The sequence below is a fragment of the Strongylocentrotus purpuratus genome, unplaced genomic scaffold, assembly GCF_000002235.5.
Source record: "Strongylocentrotus purpuratus isolate Spur 01 unplaced genomic scaffold, Spur_5.0 spur5_scaffold_1, whole genome shotgun sequence".
Classification (NCBI taxonomy): Eukaryota; Metazoa; Echinodermata; class Echinoidea; order Camarodonta; family Strongylocentrotidae; genus Strongylocentrotus; species Strongylocentrotus purpuratus.
The window spans coordinates 36,696,531-36,719,764 of NW_022145594.1; the positions used below are offsets into that span (position 1 = coordinate 36,696,531).

The window sequence follows — 23,234 nt, forward strand, 5'->3', positions numbered from 1 at the left end:
ATGTTTCGCATTAGAAAGGACATTATTCTGGTCCAGATCTTCGATTGATGGTAATTTCGACTGCTATGATGCATTTAATACCTTTCTTCGACGTTCTAACAGATTCATCGTAGCATTATAGCAGCATTTGCAAAGTAGCAGTTTGTATTAGGGACTTAAGGAACAATGCTATCAAAATAACACACATCAATTATGAAGTATAAAATATTGGTTACATGCATTAGATTTACTATCAACCATTTTGACATTCTCATGAAAATACTTGAAGCCTTCATCATCAATTTGTCTGAGAATGTAGGAAAACATGTGCTAGAATTTATAGCCCGAAATAAACATCAATGTATATCTAATCAAATGAAAGAGGAATTCATCATATAATTATATCTTCATTAAGTATAAATCACATTTGCATAGATTACCAATACATTCACTCAAATATATATATATATATATAATTTTGCATACATGCCTTGGCATTCAATACATGTATAACAAAATATATGAACCCAAAAATTCAGAATTTTACGAGTGATGTTATATTTCACCGAGGCCATAGGCTGAGGATTAAATATAACGGCACGAGGGGGATTCTGAATTTGGAAGGGAATACATGTTACACTTAATAATGTAATGCATGCAGTATTTATATACAATTGTGGGTATTTGCGATCCTTTGGAGTCATGCCCTCATGAATACTTTCAGGTTGCCTTTGCGTCAGATAATAATAATAATAGTAACCTAGGCTTCTATAACGCATTTCATCTTCAGAGAAAATATCAATGCGCTTTATAACAGAAAAACAACAAAATTACAGATAACTACTAATTCATGAACTAAAGAAATATCAAAATAAGAACAAGATTAATCATAATCTATCATTATCAACATCAATTACAGAGAAATGAAAGCAAATTATGACAAAGTACAGTAATGTAGTTTAAATTATGATGAAATACAATCATGCAGTTTAAATTTCATCAGAAAGCATTTTTTAACAAGTAAGATGATGCGAACAGTTGAGACAATGCAAACAATGGGTAGGCTACACGTATTCACTTTTGCACGCGTTTTATCATGCGAAATAACGTTGTTATATTGTGAGGTCGTGCAAATATCACAAAATGTTGAGACCAATTTAGCTAATATGATACTAAAAAATACACCAATAACTAAACTACAGCTAGCACATTTTTCTGTCTCCTTCGTACATCAAAATGTTGAAATATATAATGCACTGCAAACTCTGTTTCAGAAATTCATGATCATCCAATATACATAGAAAGACCTATTTAATACATCCTTTTGCATGACATAATTCAGAATAAACTCACAGATCTGAGCGATTTGCATTGTCAATTATGAAAATCAGAGTGGATTATATAAATGCCATCACTTAATCAGAAGAGGATGCTGATCAAAAGGCAAGGTAACGGAATGCTCATAAGTGTAGTGTCTACGTCTGTAGCTTATAAGCCAATCAGAAATGCAAACTTATTAAAATATTAAAACTTATTTACAAGTATGGCAAACATTTACAAGTTCAGAATATACATGTATGATACCATTGCATAATCATAATGATAATGATGTGATGAAAAGCCTGGAATATGTATCATCAAAATTATTGAAATCCAGTACATAATACAAAGAGAGTTAACATGTATTGTACAACTATAGTAGCATATTTACATGTACACTGGAGTGATGTAAAGAAATTCCTGGAAAATATTTCCTCAAATGGATTTATTATGTAGTACTGGTGAATGTAATTACAACATGTAAAAACAATAACCCATTTCAAATTAAATATTGCACTAATAACTCAGGCATGTTAGATTGATAAAATAGACATGTATCTTAAAATCATAGTAACATATTTACATATACCTTACACTAGAATGATGTAAAGAAAATCCTGGGAAATATTTCCTCAATTGGATTTCAAAATCTAGAACTGGATGTAGTTACAAATTTACAAAAAATTATACATGTCTAACAAAATGTAACACTGATAACTCTTGCCTTGATTCATACACCCTTACCAAACAAAGCTAGTTCTCAACTATCATATTGAGTATCAAGTTCGTTGACAAGATAACAAAAGCAACATGTCTCTCAACATCTGGGTCATTTCTGATAACAAATTTACAAGTTAATTTAGATTGTACTTAATTGTATTTGTATTGAACATGTGCAATGACATTAAAATATACAGTGATAAATTGACAAGATAATTTGAAATATTATATACTTAACCTCATAACTCACTTTGTGAAAGTATAGTGATATTTCATACATTGCATGCAAATCACCTACCGGTAAAACAAAATGGTAAAAGTCTACAATCCACATAATTATACTTATTACATGCATGCACTACATGAACTGTCTAATCCTCTAACATCCTTGACAAGGCATTAATCCACATTTGCCACTCTCCACCCAGGTATAAATGGGCACCCGATATTCCAAATCACTACATATTTGGCCGCCGCCTAGTACCAGGGTAATAATGTTTGAGCGCCAGGAGTGTCATGGTATGACGGTGTGTCATGGCATGAGGGCGTGTGTACTACATCAGAAGCCACTGTTATTATCATTATAACTACTAGTCACCGGTTTTGTCACCTTCTATACACAGGCATAATCCATGATCATAGGAGTAAAAATTGACCCCCTATTTAGAGGCAAGACCCCCCGAACTTGGAAGTTCTACACAGGGATCATGAATACAGACTGTAAAAAGTTAGATTTAAACCTCGTTTCCCCAACAAAAGTAAGTGTGGAGCCATGTACATATATACAAAAAGTCAAGATGTAGTGTTACCAGTGGGACATTGTCTTACTCTACCAATACTATAGCAACTAGACTTCATACTTTGGTTGCTTCTCTGGAACTCCAGGATCATCCTGTGGAACTCTTGACTGAGTACAAGGAATTTGCCTCTTGCAAGGTCTGCTCTGACTGCTGCTACCTTGTCTGTGAGTCTGAGAGACTTGAAATACAGTATCTGATGTATTGCCAACATGCTGTTGAGGGTGGTCTGATGGTGGTGATGTCTTTTTAGGAGAGTGTACATCAGCCATGGGTTGCTGTTGACGGTGGTCTGATGGTGATAATGGTCCACTTGGAGAGTGTACATCAGCCATGGGTTGCTGTTGAGGGTGGTCTGATGGTGTTAATGGCCCACTTGGAGAGTGTACATCAGCTATGGGTTGCTGTTGAGGGTGGTCTGATGGTGATAATGGCCCACTTGGAGAGTGTACATCAGCTATGGGTTGCTGTTGACGGTGGTCTGATGGTGTTAATGGCCGACTTGGAGAGTGTACATCAGCCATGGGTTGCTGTTGAGGGTGGTCTGATGGTGGGAATGGCCCGCTTGGAGAGTATACAGCATCCATAGCACCCATGTGTTGCTGTTGAGGGTGGTCTGATGGTGTTAATGGCCCACTTGGAGAGTGTACATCAGCCATGGGTTGCTGTAGAGGGTGGTCTGATGGTAGTGATATCCCACATTGTTGACGAAAAGTTCTAGAAAGGAACAATTTTTGTTTACTACTTATGCTAAAAATTTACTAAAGAGAAAATTCACGGTTTAACCTTGATCATAAATTGAATTTCATTTGCAAATTAGTCGTATGAATTATTGATATCGGTATCTGAAAATAATTGTCTACTATAACTGTAAGGTCTGGTGGTAATATTTGAATATTCAATCAACACCCGAAATTCTCCTTTTTTCACTTTTAGAATATCTACCAAAAAAGAATAGTGATTTCAAAATTCAAATCCCTAAAAAGGAAATGGATGGAATTATTTGTGACATATCACAATGAAAACAAAAAATGAAAAAGGCTATAATTAAATGTCAACCAAACACTATGATGTTGACTTACTAACCTAAAAAAAGGACTTCTGTCACCATGTGACCTTTGACCTACTTAATCTAATGGGACTGTCTTCATATGGGGATACATACTACATACATTCTTGAGATATCGCAATAGCAAGGCTGAAACCTATAATTTCAGAAATTGACCTCTGTGACCTTAGACCTTTGACCTAATAACCCCTAATCGGATAAGATTGTCTTCCTATGGTAAATAATATTACCATAGCTCAACGTCACCATTTCTACAACCATGTTTGAGCCTCATATCTCTAGTGGTTATATAGAGATTTTGCAATAACGATGCTTAATAGCTGGAATTTCAGAAATTGACCTCTGTAACCTTTGACCTACTAACCCTTGATATAATCAAATCGCCTTCCTATGATAATATCATCATCAAGTTTGAAGTTCATACCTCAAGTGGTTCTTGAGATTTCGCGATAATGAGAAAGTGACGGATGGATGGACAAACCAAAACATTACCGTATTTGCCGGCGTAAAGGCTGCAGTATTTTTAGAAGAGAAAATATCAAAAAGTCGGGGTACGGCGAAACAGAAAAAAAAAGAAAAAAAAGTCAAAACCAGCACGAATTTGTACATATGGGACTAGATCTACGAACGGTACAATAACTAAACATTTCCACACATCTTACCGATTATTTAATCTTGCATTGTTGACATGAAGACGAAAATAAACTTCCAAAAACAACATCTGCCGATAGATTTTGATCTAAGTTCATGCCAATGCATTGCAAAAGTAAAAGAAGGGCCCGTTTAACGGGAGCTGCCGCGAAGCATCCAGCACGCAAAGTCGCCATTTTCAATCCATTTCAATGACTACATCACAGAAAACTGCAGTGTTTGGTATCAGTGCAGGATGGCCGAGCGGTTTAAGGCGGTGATTTTAGTCACATCAACATTGGTACGCAAGAGATCGAATCCCGACTTTGGCAAAAGATTTTTTTGTTGTTTTTAAATGTCAAAATCGGGGCTGCGGCCTATACGGCGCTGCGGCCTTATCGCCGGCAAATACGGTATGCCTTCGGCACCGCATTCGGTGGGCGGAGGCATTAAATGTATAAGAGATCATTGTCAAGCAGAAAAACTAAGAACAAATCAAATCATAAACATTCTGGTTGCAGCTATTTATATATCATACAAATGTGCATTTCTATCATATACAATTAAGCTGTTACTGCATATTTAGTTCTGTTAGATATGAAATCTTGTTTTTGTATTAAGTCGAGGTGAGGTAAACAGTATTAATTGTATGCATCATTGACATGCATCTTTCTCACTTCCCTTTAGAGGCTCTTTATATTTTTTCTAATATATAGCTCTATAAGTCTACAGGCTTTTTTTTATCACATATGCTTTACTAACCTTTCCAAAGATGTGGGGGTGTGAAGAAATGAGTTCAAGTCATCACAATCAACTCCATTGAACCTGAAGTTTCCCTTCCTGATCTGAGGAAAACAACCCTGTAACATATAACAGCAATATTGCTTGTAAACCTTATATCAGTTACTAGTAAGTGGATCTATTTCATTCTGGCATATAATCTATTTTAAGGGGAATACACTCAAAAGCTACAGTTACGAAATGAAAAAAAAAAGAAGAAAAACAAACTATGAAGAATTACAACAACAAAAAACTAAAAGAAAGACAAATTTTGCGCAAGACATTTACAAAAAATTCAAAAAGAAATTGATCCAATACATATTGCTATTTCATGAAAACCCTTAATATTAATCATAGTGGTAGTTTTACTGTAGTAGTACTGGTAGTAGTATCCACTATAGCAGTAGTAATTTAAATATGGTATCGACGTCAAGTTAAAAAAAAAAAAAAACACTACCAGTTAGAGAATTCTTTATACTTTTTCTCATACTGCCGTGTGAGTCAAAAACAAGTTTACGCCTAGAAAATTGCTAATTATTTTTAAAAATCATCTATGAACAGTAAATTATTATGCAGCGTCGTTGAAAGGAAAGTGACTCAATTTCAACGAAAAAAGCATTTACGTTAGTGACGACGTTTATCCATCCAATCGCAAAGATCATAAGATTATAATTAAAAAAGTGCATGAATTACGAGATGCAGACCACTTTGTTTTTGTCGCCTGGTCAATCCACAGAGTGATCAAATGGAATGAAGGGGGCAAAGATGGCAGAGGATCGCTAAAAACGGTTCGGATGACGGATGTGTTAAACGCGGAGAAAGTCCAGCACAGAATAATGTATCACCCTAATGATAATCTCTCTTCTGTTTTCTTTTCAAATATCACGGACATGGGAGAGCAAGCTTAGTATACAATTCAATGCAGGAACCCTGATGTCAAAATAGGTACTTTGATTTTTCCATATGATGCCTGAGGCGTCACAGGTTGTTTTATTTGTTTTTCTTTGTTTTACCCTCTACTTAATTAAGATTCATGCAAACAATTTATTTAGGATACAAATAACACAATACATAAGTTTGTATTGATCCATAATTTGAAGAAAACTGCTGATGTATTTTCAAACTTAAAGAAGAATGAGATAAGATAAATATTATACTTTTATCGCTCAATGTATGTGGTTTATGAGATTATGTTAAACGGAAGAAAATGTTTAAGTACTTACAGAATAAGAAGGTAGACATTCTCTATCAACTCTATCAAGATCAATATAATACCAAGTGAAAGGCCTTAATAAAAAAGGGTGTTTGGCGAAGAATTTTTTTTTATATATGTGCACCATAAAATGATACCATTTTTGCTCTTTCTGTCTTTCAATGACCCTTCGTCATGACATTTACATTAGTACACACATACTTGTATGGATCGTGCCTTTGCTTTCAATGTAGAATAGAACTCCTCATTGAGATTCCTTTCAAGTGTCAGGTCAGTCAGGTTTGGCATAGAACACAGTGCTTCTGCTAGGTGATGTGATGAGGCTGATGCGAGACACTGGACATCATCAAGCACAAGAGTCTGGACCTGCATTGTGTGTGTGAATATAGTTAAGCAGCACGTCTATACATGCATATGTTTTATTTATTAATTGTTTATCGTATTCTTACATTTTACACAAATTCTATCAATTTCATAGATGCATTCATAAAAAAAATTCAACAAAAATATTTAAATACATTATATTTTCAAATTCAATTCTTGTCTCTTGAAGTAAAAGAACTCATAAAAGTTTCTATGGTAAGAACAATATAGTAAGAGTGATTAAAAAATAATTAAATATGTACTCTTAAAGGGCTTCCAACCTGTTGCATTGATAGGTCCTAATGCTACTAACACTGAAATGAATGATACCCATACATATACATTTGCTATAAATGTATTAAAGGTATTCATAACCCTGAGTTTCAAGTCCACAAGATCCCTAAGTCAAGAGGTTTGTTGCTATGGAAGAGTTTGGTAAATTCAAGCCTTTATTAGAATTGGCCCTTAAAAGACTATATGAAACTTTTCCCCTATGAATCAAACATGGACAAAGTTGGATAGAGATTATTGATAAAAACAATATCAATCTTATACACACATGATTTGCAACTAAATCAGTACATGTGAAGTTTGCATTTATGCCATATTTCATGACCGTTCCAATATATCAAATGGACTTGAAAAAAGGTGCTTGAAAACACCAACATAATATTTATATACATGTGCACCATATGACCATTACTGCTCTTTCTGTCTAGCAATGGCCTTCTACATCACATTTACATTAGGACACAGCACTACACACATACATGTATGGATGATGCCTTTGCTTTCAATGTCAAGTTGAACTGCTCAGTGAGACCCCCTCCAAGTGTCAGGTTAGTGAGGTCTGGCATAGTACACAGTGCTTCTGCTAGGTGATGTGATGAGGCTGGTGTGGGACACTGCAGGCCAGTTAAGAACATGAGAGTCTGGACCTGCATTGTTTGTAAATATACTTAAGCTGCTCGTCTATACACGCATGTTTTATTTACTAATTTCTGACTGTATTCTTACATTTCACACAAATTCAGTTCCTTACATGGCTGTATTCATAATAAAATTCCCAGCAACAATGATTAAATAGATTTTGTTTTCAAATTCAATACTTGTCTATTGAGAAGTAAAAAAATACTATTGAGAGGATGATTAGTAAGATTGATTAACCAAAAAATTATATATGTATTCTTAAAGGTAGGCGTTACTACTTCTGCGAGAAGGGATTAGACCACACAGCGAGCCATCGAGGTCACTGTGACAGGTGGCTATCTCATTAACTCAGCTCTCATTTAACATAAGAAAAAGAGGATCATGGGGGACCAACAGGCACCGATTTGGGAAGTTTTCTATATAGAGGGAGCAAGTAGATACAAGTAGGACAGTGTGCCTTTAAAAGGGCTTCCAACCTGTTTGCATTGATGATGCCTTCTCCTACTTACACTGTAATTTATAATACCAGTAAATATGCATTTGCTATTAAAGAGAAGGTTGAGTTCCGGGAAGAGGTGAAAAATAATTTGTGAGCGTTATCATTCTTATTATGCAAGTGTGGAAGAACATCAGATAAGACATGTTCCTTGAAAAGCATGGCTTTTCAAATGCCTTCATATTCTAAATATGTCATGTAACATCGTAAAACTCCGGGGTAGGATTTTTATCCCACGTGTTTGTGTAGTTCTATATACATCTTTCTGTGTACAGTGTTTGTAACTTTACCAAGACTTGGCCAAATTTCTTATCATTTTGATGATTCCAGAACCTTGCAATATACACAAATCTTATACGCTAGATTAGGCCTTCTCAACTAGTTTATTAGAGGTGCCAAAACAAAAATTTATTGAGGTTGAAGTGCCAACCTGTATGTTTGGTGACTGTGTTGCGAGGGAGCGTAGCGACCGAGCCGATACCGGGAGGGGTCCAGGGGGCAAAGCTCCAGGAAGCTAGTGGATTTTAGGGCTTTTTTAAGGCCCAGATGTGGTATTTTGACCACCTTTTTATTCCATAAAATATCAATCATAATTTCATATTGAAGTGAAATAATTAGTACAATTCCTGGGTAAAATCTACACTGTAAGTAAATTTATATGTAGTTATTTTGGGGCAATAAACACGGAAAATGTCAAAATCAAGTGAAAATGAAACAAACAAAATAGTTTGCTTACATTTTGGGCTCATCTTCGACTGCGACTTTTTGATTTTGCTGAGTCTTTTAATTTTTATTTATTTTTTATAATTTTTTTTGAATAGCCGTGTGCCACTCCGACCGCGTGCGCCGCCAGTTGAGAAGGCCTGCACTAGATGATCAACCTTTTCTGGTCGATTCCACACCGTTTCTTTCACAATGCAATCGCATGACCAGAACTCAACTTCATCTTTAATGTATACAAGTTAAAGGTATTCATAACTTTGGATTTCTTGTGCACAATATGCCTAATTCTGGTGTGTTTTTTATGTGCAATGTTACAGTTTGGTAAATTCAAGCATCTATTGAAATTGGTTCTTAAAAAAAACTATATGACATATTTTTCCTATCAATCAAACTTGGAAAAGGTTGGATATTGATTATTGATCAAAACAATGTCAATCTTATACACACTTCAATTTCAAGTGAATCAGCACATGCGTAGTTTGCTTTCCTTCAATTTTGCATTACTATTCCTACATATTCTGTGAATGGCATTTAAAGAACAAAAGTGTGTTTGGAATATAAAAAAAAACTATATACATTTGCATCATATAATCACCAATACTCTTCTTCAATGACCCTTGAAATTACGTATAAATTAGTACATGTGTACCTGTATGGATGATGCTTTTGCTTCCAATGCGGAGTAGAACTCCTCATTGAGATTAATTTGAAGTGTCAGGTCAGTCAGGTTTGGCATTAAACACAGTGCTTCTGCTAGGTGATGCGATGAGGCTGACGGGGTACACTTATAATCAATAAGCTTGAGAGTCTGGACCTGCATTCATGGTGAAAATAATTAAGCATCACGTCTTTATATACATCATATGTTTTTTTAAACTAATTTATCATTGTATTCTAACATTTCACAACAATTCTATTAATTACATAGTTCCATGTATAATAATATTCTCACAAAAAATTAGGCCCGAGTCATCACTGGTTTTGCCGAACCCGGGTTTGACTTGAAAATTTCGGGCGGGGACCGGGTACCCGTAATTTTCCCCACTGACACTAAAGTCGTGTGCATGCAGCGGCGGGAGTTAAGATTAAGTTGCTGTTCTAATAGTGCGACGGAAAAGACAGTTAATGCTTTCAAAACAATAAAATAATAAATTGAATTCAATTAAAATGCTTAAAAAAATAAATGGATATCGTTTCAGTTGACGGTAGGTGTTTTTATTGCTCTAAAAATGAGGCTGCAATAAAGGAATCACGCTTCGTAGTACCTAGTGCGTTCGATCAGAAACAGATGTGGAAATATGACCCACTGAAGACTGAGCAAGTTAAGAAAGTCCCACACACAAGACTAAAATGTTGATCAGACTATTACAATTAAATCGTAATACTAATTTAACAGGCATTAATTTAATTCTCGCTACCCTAAATAGGTACGAAAATCTCGAAATTCGCGAGACGAGGTAATTTTCACTCTCTCGGGTCGTCACTACAACTTCCGGTATAGAGTCCCATCCCGCTGGCGCTAGCGCCTGTGTTCGCTGTGCAGAGTTTTCACGCACGCTAAAATCGATGCCAATCAGTGTAATGTGTACAGATTATAATATGCAATGGAAAGCTTCGGGCAGAATTAGTGACTTTAGCACAAAAGGCCGTTAAACTCTACCGTGAAAGAGAGGGTTGTGATCACGAACACCTGCACAGGAAGCTGTAATGTCGAAAAGCTATCCCATAATGCAATGCGCGTTTTCAGGATTTTCCCCGGATCTCGGCAGAATCGCTATTTGGGGTAGCGAGAATTGTCAAAATATATCCCCAACATACTGGTTTACCCTTGATATTTTGATGAAGGAAAATAATTTAAAGCTCTTGAAATAACATCGAAGTGCCTTTCGTTCGTTCTAAAAATGCGTGTTTAACGGCAAGCTGAAGTTACGAGTCAAGCTTGATATGCGTGTTTACATCCTTACACCGTCATCCTAGTTGATCGGAACAATGAGCATTAAACCAATTTTAAAAAATCATGTAAGACTTTAAGGGACTCCAATTCAACAAAATTATCGTAAATTAATAATTTGCTTTGACAAATAATACTATAGCTATTCATAATATCTTACAGAAATAATGATATTTCATGAGCTACGTACTTGATATCGAGTTCAGCTAGCCATCATTTTGAAACGAGACGTAAGTTGTCATGCAGTGCAGTAGACCGTAGGTGGCAGTATGCAGAGAGGGAAATATCACGTGATCTAAGGCCCGCCAATTTTTCCCTCTCTGCATACTGCCACCTACGGTCTACTGCGCTGCATGACAACTATACGTCTCGTTTCAAAATGATGGCTAGCTGAACTCGATATCGATATCTGTGTGAAATTTAATTTTGAAAAACCCGAAAATTGAATATTCAAACCCGGGTTTCGGCGCGACGGTCGGGGACCGGGCGGGGAACCGTTTTGACTCAGGCCTACAAAAAATTATTGAATAGACTATAGTTTTAAATTCTACTCTTGTTTAATGCAAAAAAGAAACATACTAAAGTTTCTATGGAAAGGATGCAATTAGTAAGAGTGTTTTTTACAATATTTTAAAACTTCTATGTTTTATTAATAGTTGCATTTGAGGTGAGACAGCTCAGTCGGTAGAGCAGTGGTCTCGTAATCCGGTGACCCCAGTTCGAAACGAAGGCGATGCGCTAGTGCCCTTTGGTAAGGCATTAATCCTCATTACCAGGTCCCTCGGAGAGGACCTAAAGCCGTCGGCCGTCTGGTTGCTTACTTACAAGCATTTATGCTTTCTTAGCAATCAGGTAAAATAACCACGACCACATATACTTGGTGAAATACAATTGTTAAGTCCCAATCCTAATAACACTCAAATTAATTATACTCTGAAATAAGCATTTGCTATAGTAGCAAATAACACTGGATTTCATGTGCACAAGACTCCTAAGTCAGGAGGTTTGTTGCTTTGGTACAGTTCGGTAAATTCACGTCTTTATTAAAATTGGCTCTTAAAAACTAAATAACATATGTTTCCTATCAATCAAACTCAGAAAAGGTAGGATATTGATAATTTATCAAAACATTGTAAATCTTATACACACTTGAATTTCAACTGGATCAGCATATGCGTAGTTTGATTTGATTCCATATTTCACGACTGTTCCAATACATATGACCATTACTGCCGTTTCTGTCTATCAATGACCCTCTCCATGCAGTTACATTAGTACACACGTACCTTTATTGATGATGCCTTTGCTTTCAATGTAGAGTAGAACTCTTCAGTGAGAAACATTACAAGTTTCAGGTCAGTCAGGTTTGGCATAGAACACAGTGCTTCTACAAGGTGATGTGATGAGGCCGGTGTGGGACACTGGACATCATCAAGCTCAAGAGTTTGGACCTGTATGGTTTGTCAATATAGTTAAGCAGCACGTCTATACATGCATATGTTTTATTTACTAATTTCTCATTGAATTCTTACATTTCACATGAATTCTATTAGTTCCATAGTTGCAATTATAATAATATTCTCACAAAAAATGATTGAATAGATTTTATTTTCAAATTGTATTCTTGTCTATTGCAATTAAAAACACACACTAAAGTTTCAAGGGAAAGGTTGATATTAGAAAAAGCGTTTTTTATAAATATTTTATTAAATTATATATGTTTTCTTTTCAGGGCTTCCAACCTGTTTGCATTGATATGTCCTACTCATAATAACACTGAAATTAATAATACCCAGAAATATGCATTTGCTATTTTAGCAAATAACTCTGGATTTCACGTGCACAAGGTCCCTAATTCAGGAGGTTTGTTGCTATGATACGGTTTGGTAAATTCAAGTCTTTATTAAAATTGGCTCTTAACAAACCATATAATAATAATAATAATAATAGTGACTACTTGTATAGCGCACAGGTCCACCTTTCGGAATAGGGTGCATATTGATTATTGATCAAAACTATGTAAATGTTTATACACACTCGAATTTCAACTGAATCAGTACATGTGTAGTTTGCTTTCATTCCATGTATCATGACTGTTCCCAGGCGCGTACACAGGGGGGGGGGGGGGGGTTTTGTGGGTTAAACCCCCCCCCCCTTTGGTAATTTTTTGTGTGTAAACCCCCCCTAAATTTCTCTAAAAAACCCCCCCCCCTTTTTTTTTTTATTAAAAAAAAAAAAAAAAAAAAAAAAAAAAATTCCCATGGTTGACCTAAAAAAGCTAACCTAACCCCCCCCCCCCCACAACGGAGCAAAATGTCATATTTTCAAATTTCGAGACCAAAAAAAAAAAAAAAAGTGTCCTCTTACCCCCCCCCCCCCCCCCCCCCCACTGAGCGACTTTTCGGCTGGCTGAGTCGTTGCGATTTTTTGGGGACCTCCCCCCCCCCCAAAAAAAGTGACCTCTTACCCCCCCCCCCCCCCCCCCCCCCCCCCCCCCCCACTGAGCGACTTTTCGGCTGGCTGAGTCGTTGCGATTTTTTTTGGGCTCCCAAAAAAAAAAAAAAGTGTCCGCTTCCCCCCCCCCCCCCCCCTCCCCCACTGAGCGACTTTTTGGCCGGCGCGATTTTCTAATTTTCCTGAGTCGTTGCGAAATTTTGGACTCGATTTTAAAACCCCCCCCCCCCCTTGAAAAAATCCTGCGTACGCCACTGACTGTTCCAATATAGCAAGAAGGGCCTTTAAAACAGGGTGTTTGGAGAAAAAAAATGTAAATGTGCCCCATATAATCATTACTGCTCTTTATTTCTTTCAATGACCCTCAATGACATATAAATTGGGACACAAATACCTGTATGGATGATGCCTTTGCTTTCAATGTAGAGTAGAACACCTCAGTGAGAATCATTTCAAGTGTCAAGTCAGTCAGCTTTGGCATGGAACACAGTGCTTCTACTAGGTGATGTAATGATGCTGGTGTGGGGTATTTGACTCCAACAAGCTTGAGAGTCTGGACCTGCATGGTTTGTCAATATAGTTAAGTAACTCATCTATACATGCATATATTCATTTACTAGCACTAATTTCTCATTGCATTCTTATATTTATCACCAACGAAATGCATAACACAGCTGTAATAATATTCACATTCTTAAAGAGAGGATTCATTGATTTTGGACTTGACTGACTTTGGTATCTTTGCAATCATAAACTAATACCGAGTAAGAATATTACATTTGTTTAACTTGTTAATTCTAGCGAAAATTATAAAAGTTGATTAAGAATGACGAAAAATCAACCCAATCCAAACCCCAAAAATAATGGTAATACATGTACATGCTGATTTTTTGTCACAGAATGCACAGCTGAGCTGATTAACGGTGAGTGATGTAATTTGTGTGCAAATCAAATGTATTGCATTGAGTACCGTAACCATTCATACCCAATTTTGAAGTTGAACCTGTGGCCAACACATCCACAGCAACAACTACCTTTTCGTATTTTGAAGACACACCAGAAGGCTCCTCCATGGCATAGGTAATGGTTCTTAGCACTATAAATCAATTTTATAAATGAAAGTTCATGACATTTTCTATACAGAGCAAATCGGAGAGGAGCTCAAAGATACACCAGTGTTGTAAATATGTGTTCCACTGATGACAGCATAAAAATTCATAACTTTTGCATTTTTTAAATCGGATATCGCCCAAACTTTCCCTACTTTGTTTCTCATATTTTTTTGTTTTTATTAAAGCCAAAATAACATTAGGAAGGACTTCCCCTTTAAGGATGTTGTGATTTTCCTATATGGGAGTTTTTTGCAGAGCATTCAAGTTGTCTTATAGCATACAACTGTTTACATGATACTCCCCGCCCACCCTCTAGGTTTCCATGGTTAGTATTCATACTTAGTGATGATTGATATATTCTTCTGTCAAAAGAACCAGCATATATTATGAGACATTTTAATTCCTTGAAGAAAAGTAAAGTGTAGATTAGAAAAGGGAAAGAGATGGTATTGGAATGAAATTGAATTAAACACTCATACATACATCACAAGTGTGGGTGGACTGCTCACCTTTGATTCTTTTCCTTTCTTTGCAAGTGTTTCAAAAAAACAATGATGGTATGCACCTTTATGAAGAGAAACTTCCTTCAAGGATGGTATGGAGCACATCGTCTCTGCCACATCAAGTGACATAGTAGGTCCACAATTTCTCTCAGTACAGAGTTTAACCTGGATTAAAAGGACAAAGTGATTACTGATGTGATGCAAAATATAAATGTTCACTTGAATGTTAGGCATACATGTGTAACCTACATGGGCGGGTGCCCGAGATGTGCTGCTAGAAACTACGTAGAGGAAAAGGAAATAAATAGGGGTACAGGCTGAAACTATTACCATGACATTTCATATCGAATTCCTATTTTTGCAACAGTAGGAATATCTTATTTTAATAGTTTCCCATGTACAAACAGAGAATAAAAATAAAAGGAGAGTATAAGTCTAAGAACAGGTTTCAGAGGAGATTACTTAAGTTCACACCATCTGTGCCTCATACCTTAATCATTTATAAATGTTAATATATAGGAATACAATCACTAAATTAAAAGCATGGATACAGAGCAAAAATCTAGGCTCACAAATGAGAAAAGAAGTAAATGTTGATACCCCCCTGCATGAGCACATATACATGTATTAAGTCTTACCGAGGGAGAGTGAAGCAGAAGATTGGATGAATTGATCTACAGTAATCATGTACATGTATGTTAAGAGTTGCAATATCAATAACACCAATTTTACACAGGGCCAATAATATCAAACAGATTCCATTGTGCCCTGTTGAACAAATATAAATCAAGAATTGGGACGTATATATATAACAAACAAATTGTTGAAATTTTATACATGACAAAAGAGTATATATGTAAAACATACATGTAGTAAGGTTGGCTGTAACTAATCGAAAACATCAAACAGGAGGGTTGACAAAGTAAGCAAAGCTTGATAGCATGACTACCCTCAATGGATACATAATAATAATAATACAAATATGGAGAAAAAAATATTGGTAAAATGGAATAGAGAAAAAAAGAAAACAAAAGAAAGAGGGGGTGTACATCAAGATTCACAGATGTATGTGGTAGTTGAATTTCACTAGATAAAAAAGAAGATGCACATTTGAATATTAGGTGGCCATTTGGGAAATATTATAGAATGAGAAGATTTGCGAGGTTTCAGGACAAGAATATGAATAAGAATGTGAGATCAGCTAGCTGGTTTGTAAAGACTGTAAACCTGGGCCTGCGAGTCGGAGCCTTGAAATGTTTGTATACAAAAAATATTTAGTCAGTATCCCAAGTAGGCCACTCTTTATTCATACGTTTATTCATACCAGGTCATGGAAGGTCATAATCAAAGTTTCAAGAGGCAAGAGACAATTTTTTTGAAGGGATGAAAATGTACAAAGTGCAAACTATTTATAAAGTTCCCTTTCCTTAAATTCTATTTCATCTAAAAGGTATCGATGCACTGTGTATATATTATATGCACGTGCCAGTACAGCTCTTCAATGTAATTGCATTGATGTCCTCGTCAATGCCTTGAAAATTTGCGCATAATTTTTCTTATTCCTCTTCCACTCAAATCACATTCGTTGTGCACGCAGTGCTTGTTGTTCCTAATTAGATCCTGTTCTCTATCCCAAGTCCTTTCAGATTTTGTATGCATATTCTTTACTAGCTATCCCATTGTGTGCCCTGAACTGACTGTCCAGGCACCATTTTGACTGTTTCAGATCCGTTTTCATGCCTTTTCAGCCTACGTATCTCCACTATCCTACATTGTAACACATAAGCGTGGATGAAAAAGGGGGAAAAATGATCACAATGAAATGCACCTTCAAATGATACCATACATACATTTTGAGTGAATCAAAATTGAAAGCAAGTCACAATTCAGATTAAGCAGGGTTTCTTCCCAACTGTAACATGTATCGACTATGACGTCAATATTCAGACTGAATTTTGCCTGTGTCCCTTTTTTATTTTCTTTATCTTGAAATTTTGCGAGTATGTTCTGGGTGGCCAAACTCGGGGCATCTCATAGTCCAATTTTGAAAATCTGTGAAGAGGGACGTTTTAGATGCCATTTTATATCCTGCATTACAATGTATCGCACTATATGGGTCAAGTTTTAGTATGTTAGCATGCAAGGTCATATACATGTAGGCCAAAGTATATGGAAAACCATCTGTGCGTAATGACGTGTTTCTTGTTGCATGTTGTGTACATACGATCATCTACCGGTAATTGCTTTATTTATCTGCTCAAATAAATAGAAATGCAGGCATCAATGCATGCATATCGTTCTAGTTTCCAAATTATTACTGTTCAAACCTCTTTGATTTGATTTGTACATATATGAGAAGAGAAACTATTGGTTGGTAAAAGGGGCCATGAAGATAATAGCAGCTGTGCTAGTCGAGATGCACCGTTCCATAATTATACCATTTTTCTGTAAGAAAATTGCAAAGATGTAAGAGTAAGAACTTTTACAAAAATGAATGAACTAATTTGGTTTATCAAACTATGATTAAACTAACCACATGTGGTCCAATGAATGCATAACCAGCTACAGTGTGTGCTGTCATGCCACTGGATATGGTCAGCCCTATCTCCTCTGATGCAACCCTGTCCTTCACCAAGGCTGCTACATCTGGGTCCTGACTCTCGAAGGCTACATCAACAATGAAAGGTAACTCTTTTTCTATGTCCCACAAGTCCATGCTTAGTCCCTGAAGCATAGACTTCACTACATGGGTTGCAGTACATTTGTTCTGTGACACAGTAAAGTACAGGAGATACCTAAACTCCGCCTTCCTTGGCATCACTACCTCCTCAATCAGCCTGTTGAATTCATTACGATCTGTATCATACAGGGAAGCAAGATGGACTCCAGCCATGTACTCCTGAAACAGTTTGTGAGGGAAGAAGACTGGCAATTGCACATGAGAAGTCCCCTTATGTATGTCCATGCTAGTGGTAATTCTGTCCTCCTGAGACAAAATCCCAACCCTACAGGCAGTGTCCTTGGATTTGGGGCATATTTTGAAGTCATATTCATTGAAAATCAAGGTATTTTCTAGCAGACCAGTGAGAGCTTGTTTGGCAATCGGTCCAAGGAGCTCATCAATTTCTTTCAAATAGGCAAGATATGCCGGGCTGCCTACCTTCTTCTCCTTTTTCTGAGCATAATGCTCTTTTAGAAAGGCAATCATTTCTTTGAATATCTGAGAAAAAGTTTTCAGGGGTTTCATTTCCTTTAGTTTTTGCTTGTCAAGTTCTTTCCACATAAGACACAACATAGCTACATATATAGGGTAGTGGGCCATGTTTTCATATATGGCATCATTCTCACTGATGAACTGGATAAGCTGATTTGCTTTTTCCTTATTCTTTGGAAAGTATTTGTGAATGTAAAGTGACAAATTCTCTCTGTTGAAACCCTCTACATGAATGAATGTGTAGAGCTTCATTAGATCCCCATCTGATCTAATCTCTACTGCTCTCCATGGGCGAGTGGTCACCAAGACTGGGCAAGAGGCAAGTTGATCTGAACAAAGAATATCTCCAAGTCCAATATCATCAATCTCAGATGAACTTCCACATGCCTCTGAGGAGACGCTTGGCTGTGATGGCTGAAGTTGCATTTGATTAGTAGGCTGTGATTGGTGAGATTTTGTCTTTAAGATTTTACCACTGACTTCATCTAGCCCATCAAATGCGATGAATACCTTGTCAGGATTTGACCGGATATACTCAATTATCTGGGAAACCGTTGCTGGATTGCTTTTGTCCAGATAAGACTTTGCGATCTCGCCAATAGTGCGTTGCTTAAATTCACGTAGAGGAACGATCAAGACCCACACAAAGTGACTGAAATGCCTCCCTTCAATCCAGTCCCAGGCAATCTTAGCACAAAATGTAGTTTTTCCAGCCCCTGCCTCTCCCTGAACCATGATCCTTGTGGGGAACTCTCGATTGACTTTGAGATCAAGAAAATTGTCATAATCTAATGTTTGCTTGCCAATTCCATCCTCTTTTTCCAACACAAGACTTGTGTGTAGTTTTTCAAAACCCACAAGAGAAGAAGGCTTGAGAGGATCAGCTCTGATCTTACAGAGAGTTGACCTGTACTTGAACTTGAAATCCTTTGCACACCGCTCAACCAGTTCAGGAGAAAGTGATTTGGTCTCGGATTCAGCTGAAGGAGGTTTGGTCTGTGATTCAAGCAGTCTTGATGGCCCTCCTAAAAATACATAGATAATCCATATTCACATGATTACACGTAAACATAGTTTGATACATCTGAAAGGATTGTAAAGGCCTGGGGCTAATAGTGTGACATTCAACTAGGTGAATTTACTCAAAGACACAGAGTCCTACATATTTGTCTGAATTTATATGACTTCATTCAACTTTAAGGGCATTTGAAATCTGAGAAATTTGTGTATACCCGGTACATGTACTTGTAGATGAAAATCACTGGAATAATTTTTCCTAGGACATTTCAGCTATGTAGAGTTTCCCTGACAATCACACATCTTATTTTGAAAAGAAGACAAATATGACTGTATCTCCAGTATGCCTCCGCCTAAGATCAGGACTTGAATCAATCTTTAAATATCATAATCAGAACAAGAAGCCTATTTATATATATATATATATACACACAAATACATGATGATTGATCTTTCTTTATGACCTTAACCTGACAATCCAACATCTGATCACTTGTCTCCCTATGGTGAAGCATACCATACATAGTTTTTTAATTTTCAATTTTCCAGGTAAATTAGCTCAAAGTAGTTATTGATATGGTGGTAATCGTTTCATTTTGCTGACCTTTGATCTTCTTAACCCAAAATATAAATTAGTTTTTCTCAATATGGTGATACATAATGTACCAACACCAAGTTTGAAATTTATGGCTCAAACCGTTCTTGAGACATTGCAATAATGGGGCTCAAACCCTAAAGATTAATTTATTTTGACCCTCATGGACCTTGACATACTTATCCCGAAATCTAATCACTTCATCTCACTTTGGGGATGCACGATAACACCCAAGTTTGAAGTTCACAACTTCAAGTGGTTCTTGACATATCATGAGGCTAAAACCTCTATATTCAATTTCCTCTATGACCCACTTACACCCAAATCTAATCAAGATTATTTTCCTATGGTGATAAATACTATCAACAAGTTTGAAGTTCATACCTCAAGTGGTTCTCGAGATATTGCAATAGCAAAACAGCAGTATGAATGGACATACAACTCAAAAACATATTCGGCGGGCGAATGCATAATTACAGTTATCATAATGGGATGACAAAAATAATATAACTAAAGCTGGCATACATCAAACTCTGCTGTCGCTCAAAGTACTTGTCATTGGTGTCCAGAAAATATCTAGGATTAACAAAGTTAAATTAGTAAATTATATAAAAATGCATGGACTTGATAAAATTTGACACTTTTGTAAATTGGGGCAAATGTATAGAACACAGAGAATTCACTATCTCTATGGTATATATTTTGTATTTCTTCTGGTGTAGCAAGAATTAGTATTTGTTTACCTGTGCTGTTTGAAATTGGAGGTCCATTGAGTAATCTGTCTGATAGGCCACCCAGGTCAATCTCTCGTAGTTTTTCTGCCAAAAGCTGTCGTTTGTTTGAGTGTGGAGGTTGCTGCATGACATTCCATTTCATAAACACATCCATTAAGGCATTTTTGTAGTTCTTCAGCTTCTCACTTAGGATTGCCTGTAGCTGAGCATAGGGGATCCCTAGAGATATCCCTACATCCTCGTAGTGAGATGGAGGGATGTTCCGGGCCAGCTTCAGGAACTCCATTTCACTGACAGTACTGTTAAATGAATAATAAATCAATTTGGAATGATAGGAAATTAGTTAGAGAGCATCCTATTGGATGAGAAGCTATCATGTGATACTCAACATTGAGTATTATGTACATGTGCGTGCTCGAGTGAGCAATATAACAACCTGGGGATATCAGAATATATTGCCTGTGATATTAACATTTGCAACATACTGCTCTAAATTGCAGGTGAGGGCAGTATTGTTCTGGCAAAGTTAATTGTTCCTCCAAAAGCAGAGTCTGGCAGTAAATACAATAATGATGATGATAGCAATAATGATAAGAAGAAAAAGATTACTACTACTTCTAAGTTTACATTATTATTACTAGAACTGATGGTGATGATGATGATGATTACCATTATTATTACCATTATTATCATTATTATTACTATTAGTATTATCACTACTACTAATATACTACTAACTACTACTACTACTACTACTACTATCATTAATATTATTACTTTCATCATCATGATGAGTATCTGTATCATGCATAGTCTATATGGATATATTGTAATCACATGATAAGTTCGAGTTCTGGGAAAGGTGAAAATAATTTGTGAGCCTTTTCATTCTGTGTAGGTTAGTGTGGAAGAGTACCTGTATCATAGAAAAAACATTCCTTGAAAAAGATGGCTCTTCAAATGCCTTCATATTTAAAATATGACAACTAATTTATTGTGGACCACACTTTCTTGCTACATGTTAGTCCTATAATACACATTTCTGTGTCCTGTGCATGTGACTTTTAGCAAGACTGGGCAACATAATAATTTTGACGACAAAACCAAATACCCCTGATATACACCAATACTTTTGCGCTACATGCATGATCAACCTTTCATATCACTTCCACAATGTTTCTTTTGCAATGCAATCGCGTGACCAGAACTAAACTTTATTATTAATCCCCAAAGGTTACTAGTATATGGGCTTATTTCAAATCATCGGGTTGGGTTGGGTGTTACCTGACCTTTTGCGATAACATACCTCTTTATTCATGAATAATCAGGGGTATTGTTTGTGAAATAAAACCCTCTCATCTACCAATGGTCTGGTCCAATTTACCAGACACTTTGTGAAAACCCTACAGCAAATCTAACACGGATCGCATCCTGAACATACATCGTCACATGATCTTTTGTTTCAAGCAAAGTCGTGTAACGCAACCACCCGACCAGACGCAATGATTAGAAGTATTAAAGCAAGTATATGCATACCTTTCTGCAGTGTTAGGACCTGGATTGGTTTCAACGTCACCAGATCTCATCAAGAGGAGCAGGAGCAGATAGAGAAGGCAGAATTCACTCATGGTGTAAGATGTAGGTTCTCATTTGACAACAGTGTTGGTGATGACATAGGCAGCAATACCTAAAAAAAATATTTACAACATACAATATATTATGGCTTTGAGTGTGCAGTGCGGCCCTATGGGGTCCGTCAAATGCACTCTATCGAGAAAAGCCCCCCCCCCCCCCCGCCCCCACGTTGAGAACGGAGAACTGCCTTCACTCACCCTTTTAAGATAAGCAGGGGGGGGGTGGGGGTGAAGGATTTTCTCGAAAGGGTTTATTCACTAGTCTTCCACTTCAATCGTTTAGAATAGAATTTAAGTAATATAAATTTAAGTTGTTTAAATTAAAATAAACAAAATTGAAACAATTAAATAAAACTATTTTTTTATGTAAAGTAGTATTTAAAATTGTTCAGTTAATTATTTGTAAACGCCTGCTCTTGAAGACTACGTAAAAGTAGTTTTATTGGCGCTAGTTCAGAAGTCTATCCAAACTTTGACCCGTAACTCCGGGTGTGGAGATACCCTACTAAAACAAACCCAAAATGAAGTAAATATTCATCAAATGTCCAAATAAAGGTCATGATTTAAAAGTTGATGTAAGGATCAAGATATAAGAAGCCAAATTTAGTTTTTGTTTTGAGGATACCGTAGATTGACTGGAATTGTTGTACAAACGTAGCTAGGCTTTTCACATGGAAACTACAGATATAATATGATGTGGGCACGGATTCAAGGAAGGAAAACTTTGTTTTACCTACTAAACTACTACTATTATTGCTACTTTGTACATTCCGGTATATGGAATTGATGGGAGTTCAGTTGAGTGTTAATAAACAAAGAACCATGAAATTACCACATTGTCTCAAGGATCATATGTAGATATCTCTACATTAGTAAAACAAAGTCGATTCTTCAACGGATCATGTGGATGAAGGAAATCGACACGGCAAAGCCCCCGGGCGTGATACTCGCGAACACTGCACAAGTACTAAAGTCTCTGACGTGACGTGACACAGTGAGT

At 36.5% G+C, this 23,234-nt stretch overlaps 1 protein-coding gene across 3 annotated transcripts; it reads right to left on the reverse strand.

Annotated features, from left to right (window-relative positions):
• Window positions 1-1,252: 1,252 nt before the first annotated feature.
• On the reverse strand, window positions 1,253-22,283 carry LOC105446144 (NACHT, LRR and PYD domains-containing protein 12-like). 3 transcript variants are annotated; one of them, XM_030978157.1, is made up of 7 exons: window positions 22,137-22,283; window positions 20,610-20,899; window positions 17,574-19,279; window positions 15,047-15,205; window positions 13,820-13,984; window positions 5,278-5,375; window positions 1,253-3,533 (listed from the first exon to the last, which is right to left on the reverse strand). In XM_030978157.1, the coding sequence occupies exons 1-7, from the start codon at window positions 22,226-22,228 to the stop codon at window positions 2,867-2,869; spliced, it is 3,177 nt and encodes a 1,058-aa protein (XP_030834017.1). In that variant the 5' UTR covers window positions 22,229-22,283; the 3' UTR covers window positions 1,253-2,866. The 3 variants fall into 3 exon arrangements, with proteins under 3 accessions (XP_030834017.1, XP_030834018.1, XP_030834019.1); XM_030978158.1 differs by lacking the exons at window positions 1,253-3,533; window positions 5,278-5,375 and adding exons at window positions 8,859-9,834; window positions 12,258-12,422; XM_030978159.1 differs by lacking the exons at window positions 1,253-3,533; window positions 5,278-5,375 and adding an exon at window positions 8,859-9,834.
• Window positions 22,284-23,234: the final 951 nt, after the last annotated feature.

Bases quoted from the DNA above. Each gene is read 5' to 3' on its own strand.
- LOC105446144 (XM_030978157.1), bottom strand. From the start codon at position 22,228: ATGAGTGAATTCTGCCTTCTCTATCTGCTCCTGCTCCTCTTGATGAGA. The intron at 15,206-17,573 runs GTTAGTTTAATC...CTTTTAATCCAG, and splicing joins CATTCATTGGACCACATGTG to GTTAAACTCTGTACTGAGAG. The intron at 5,376-13,819 runs GTATTTGTGTCC...TATATGTTACAG, and splicing joins CAAAGGCATCATCCATACAG to GGTTGTTTTCCTCAGATCAG.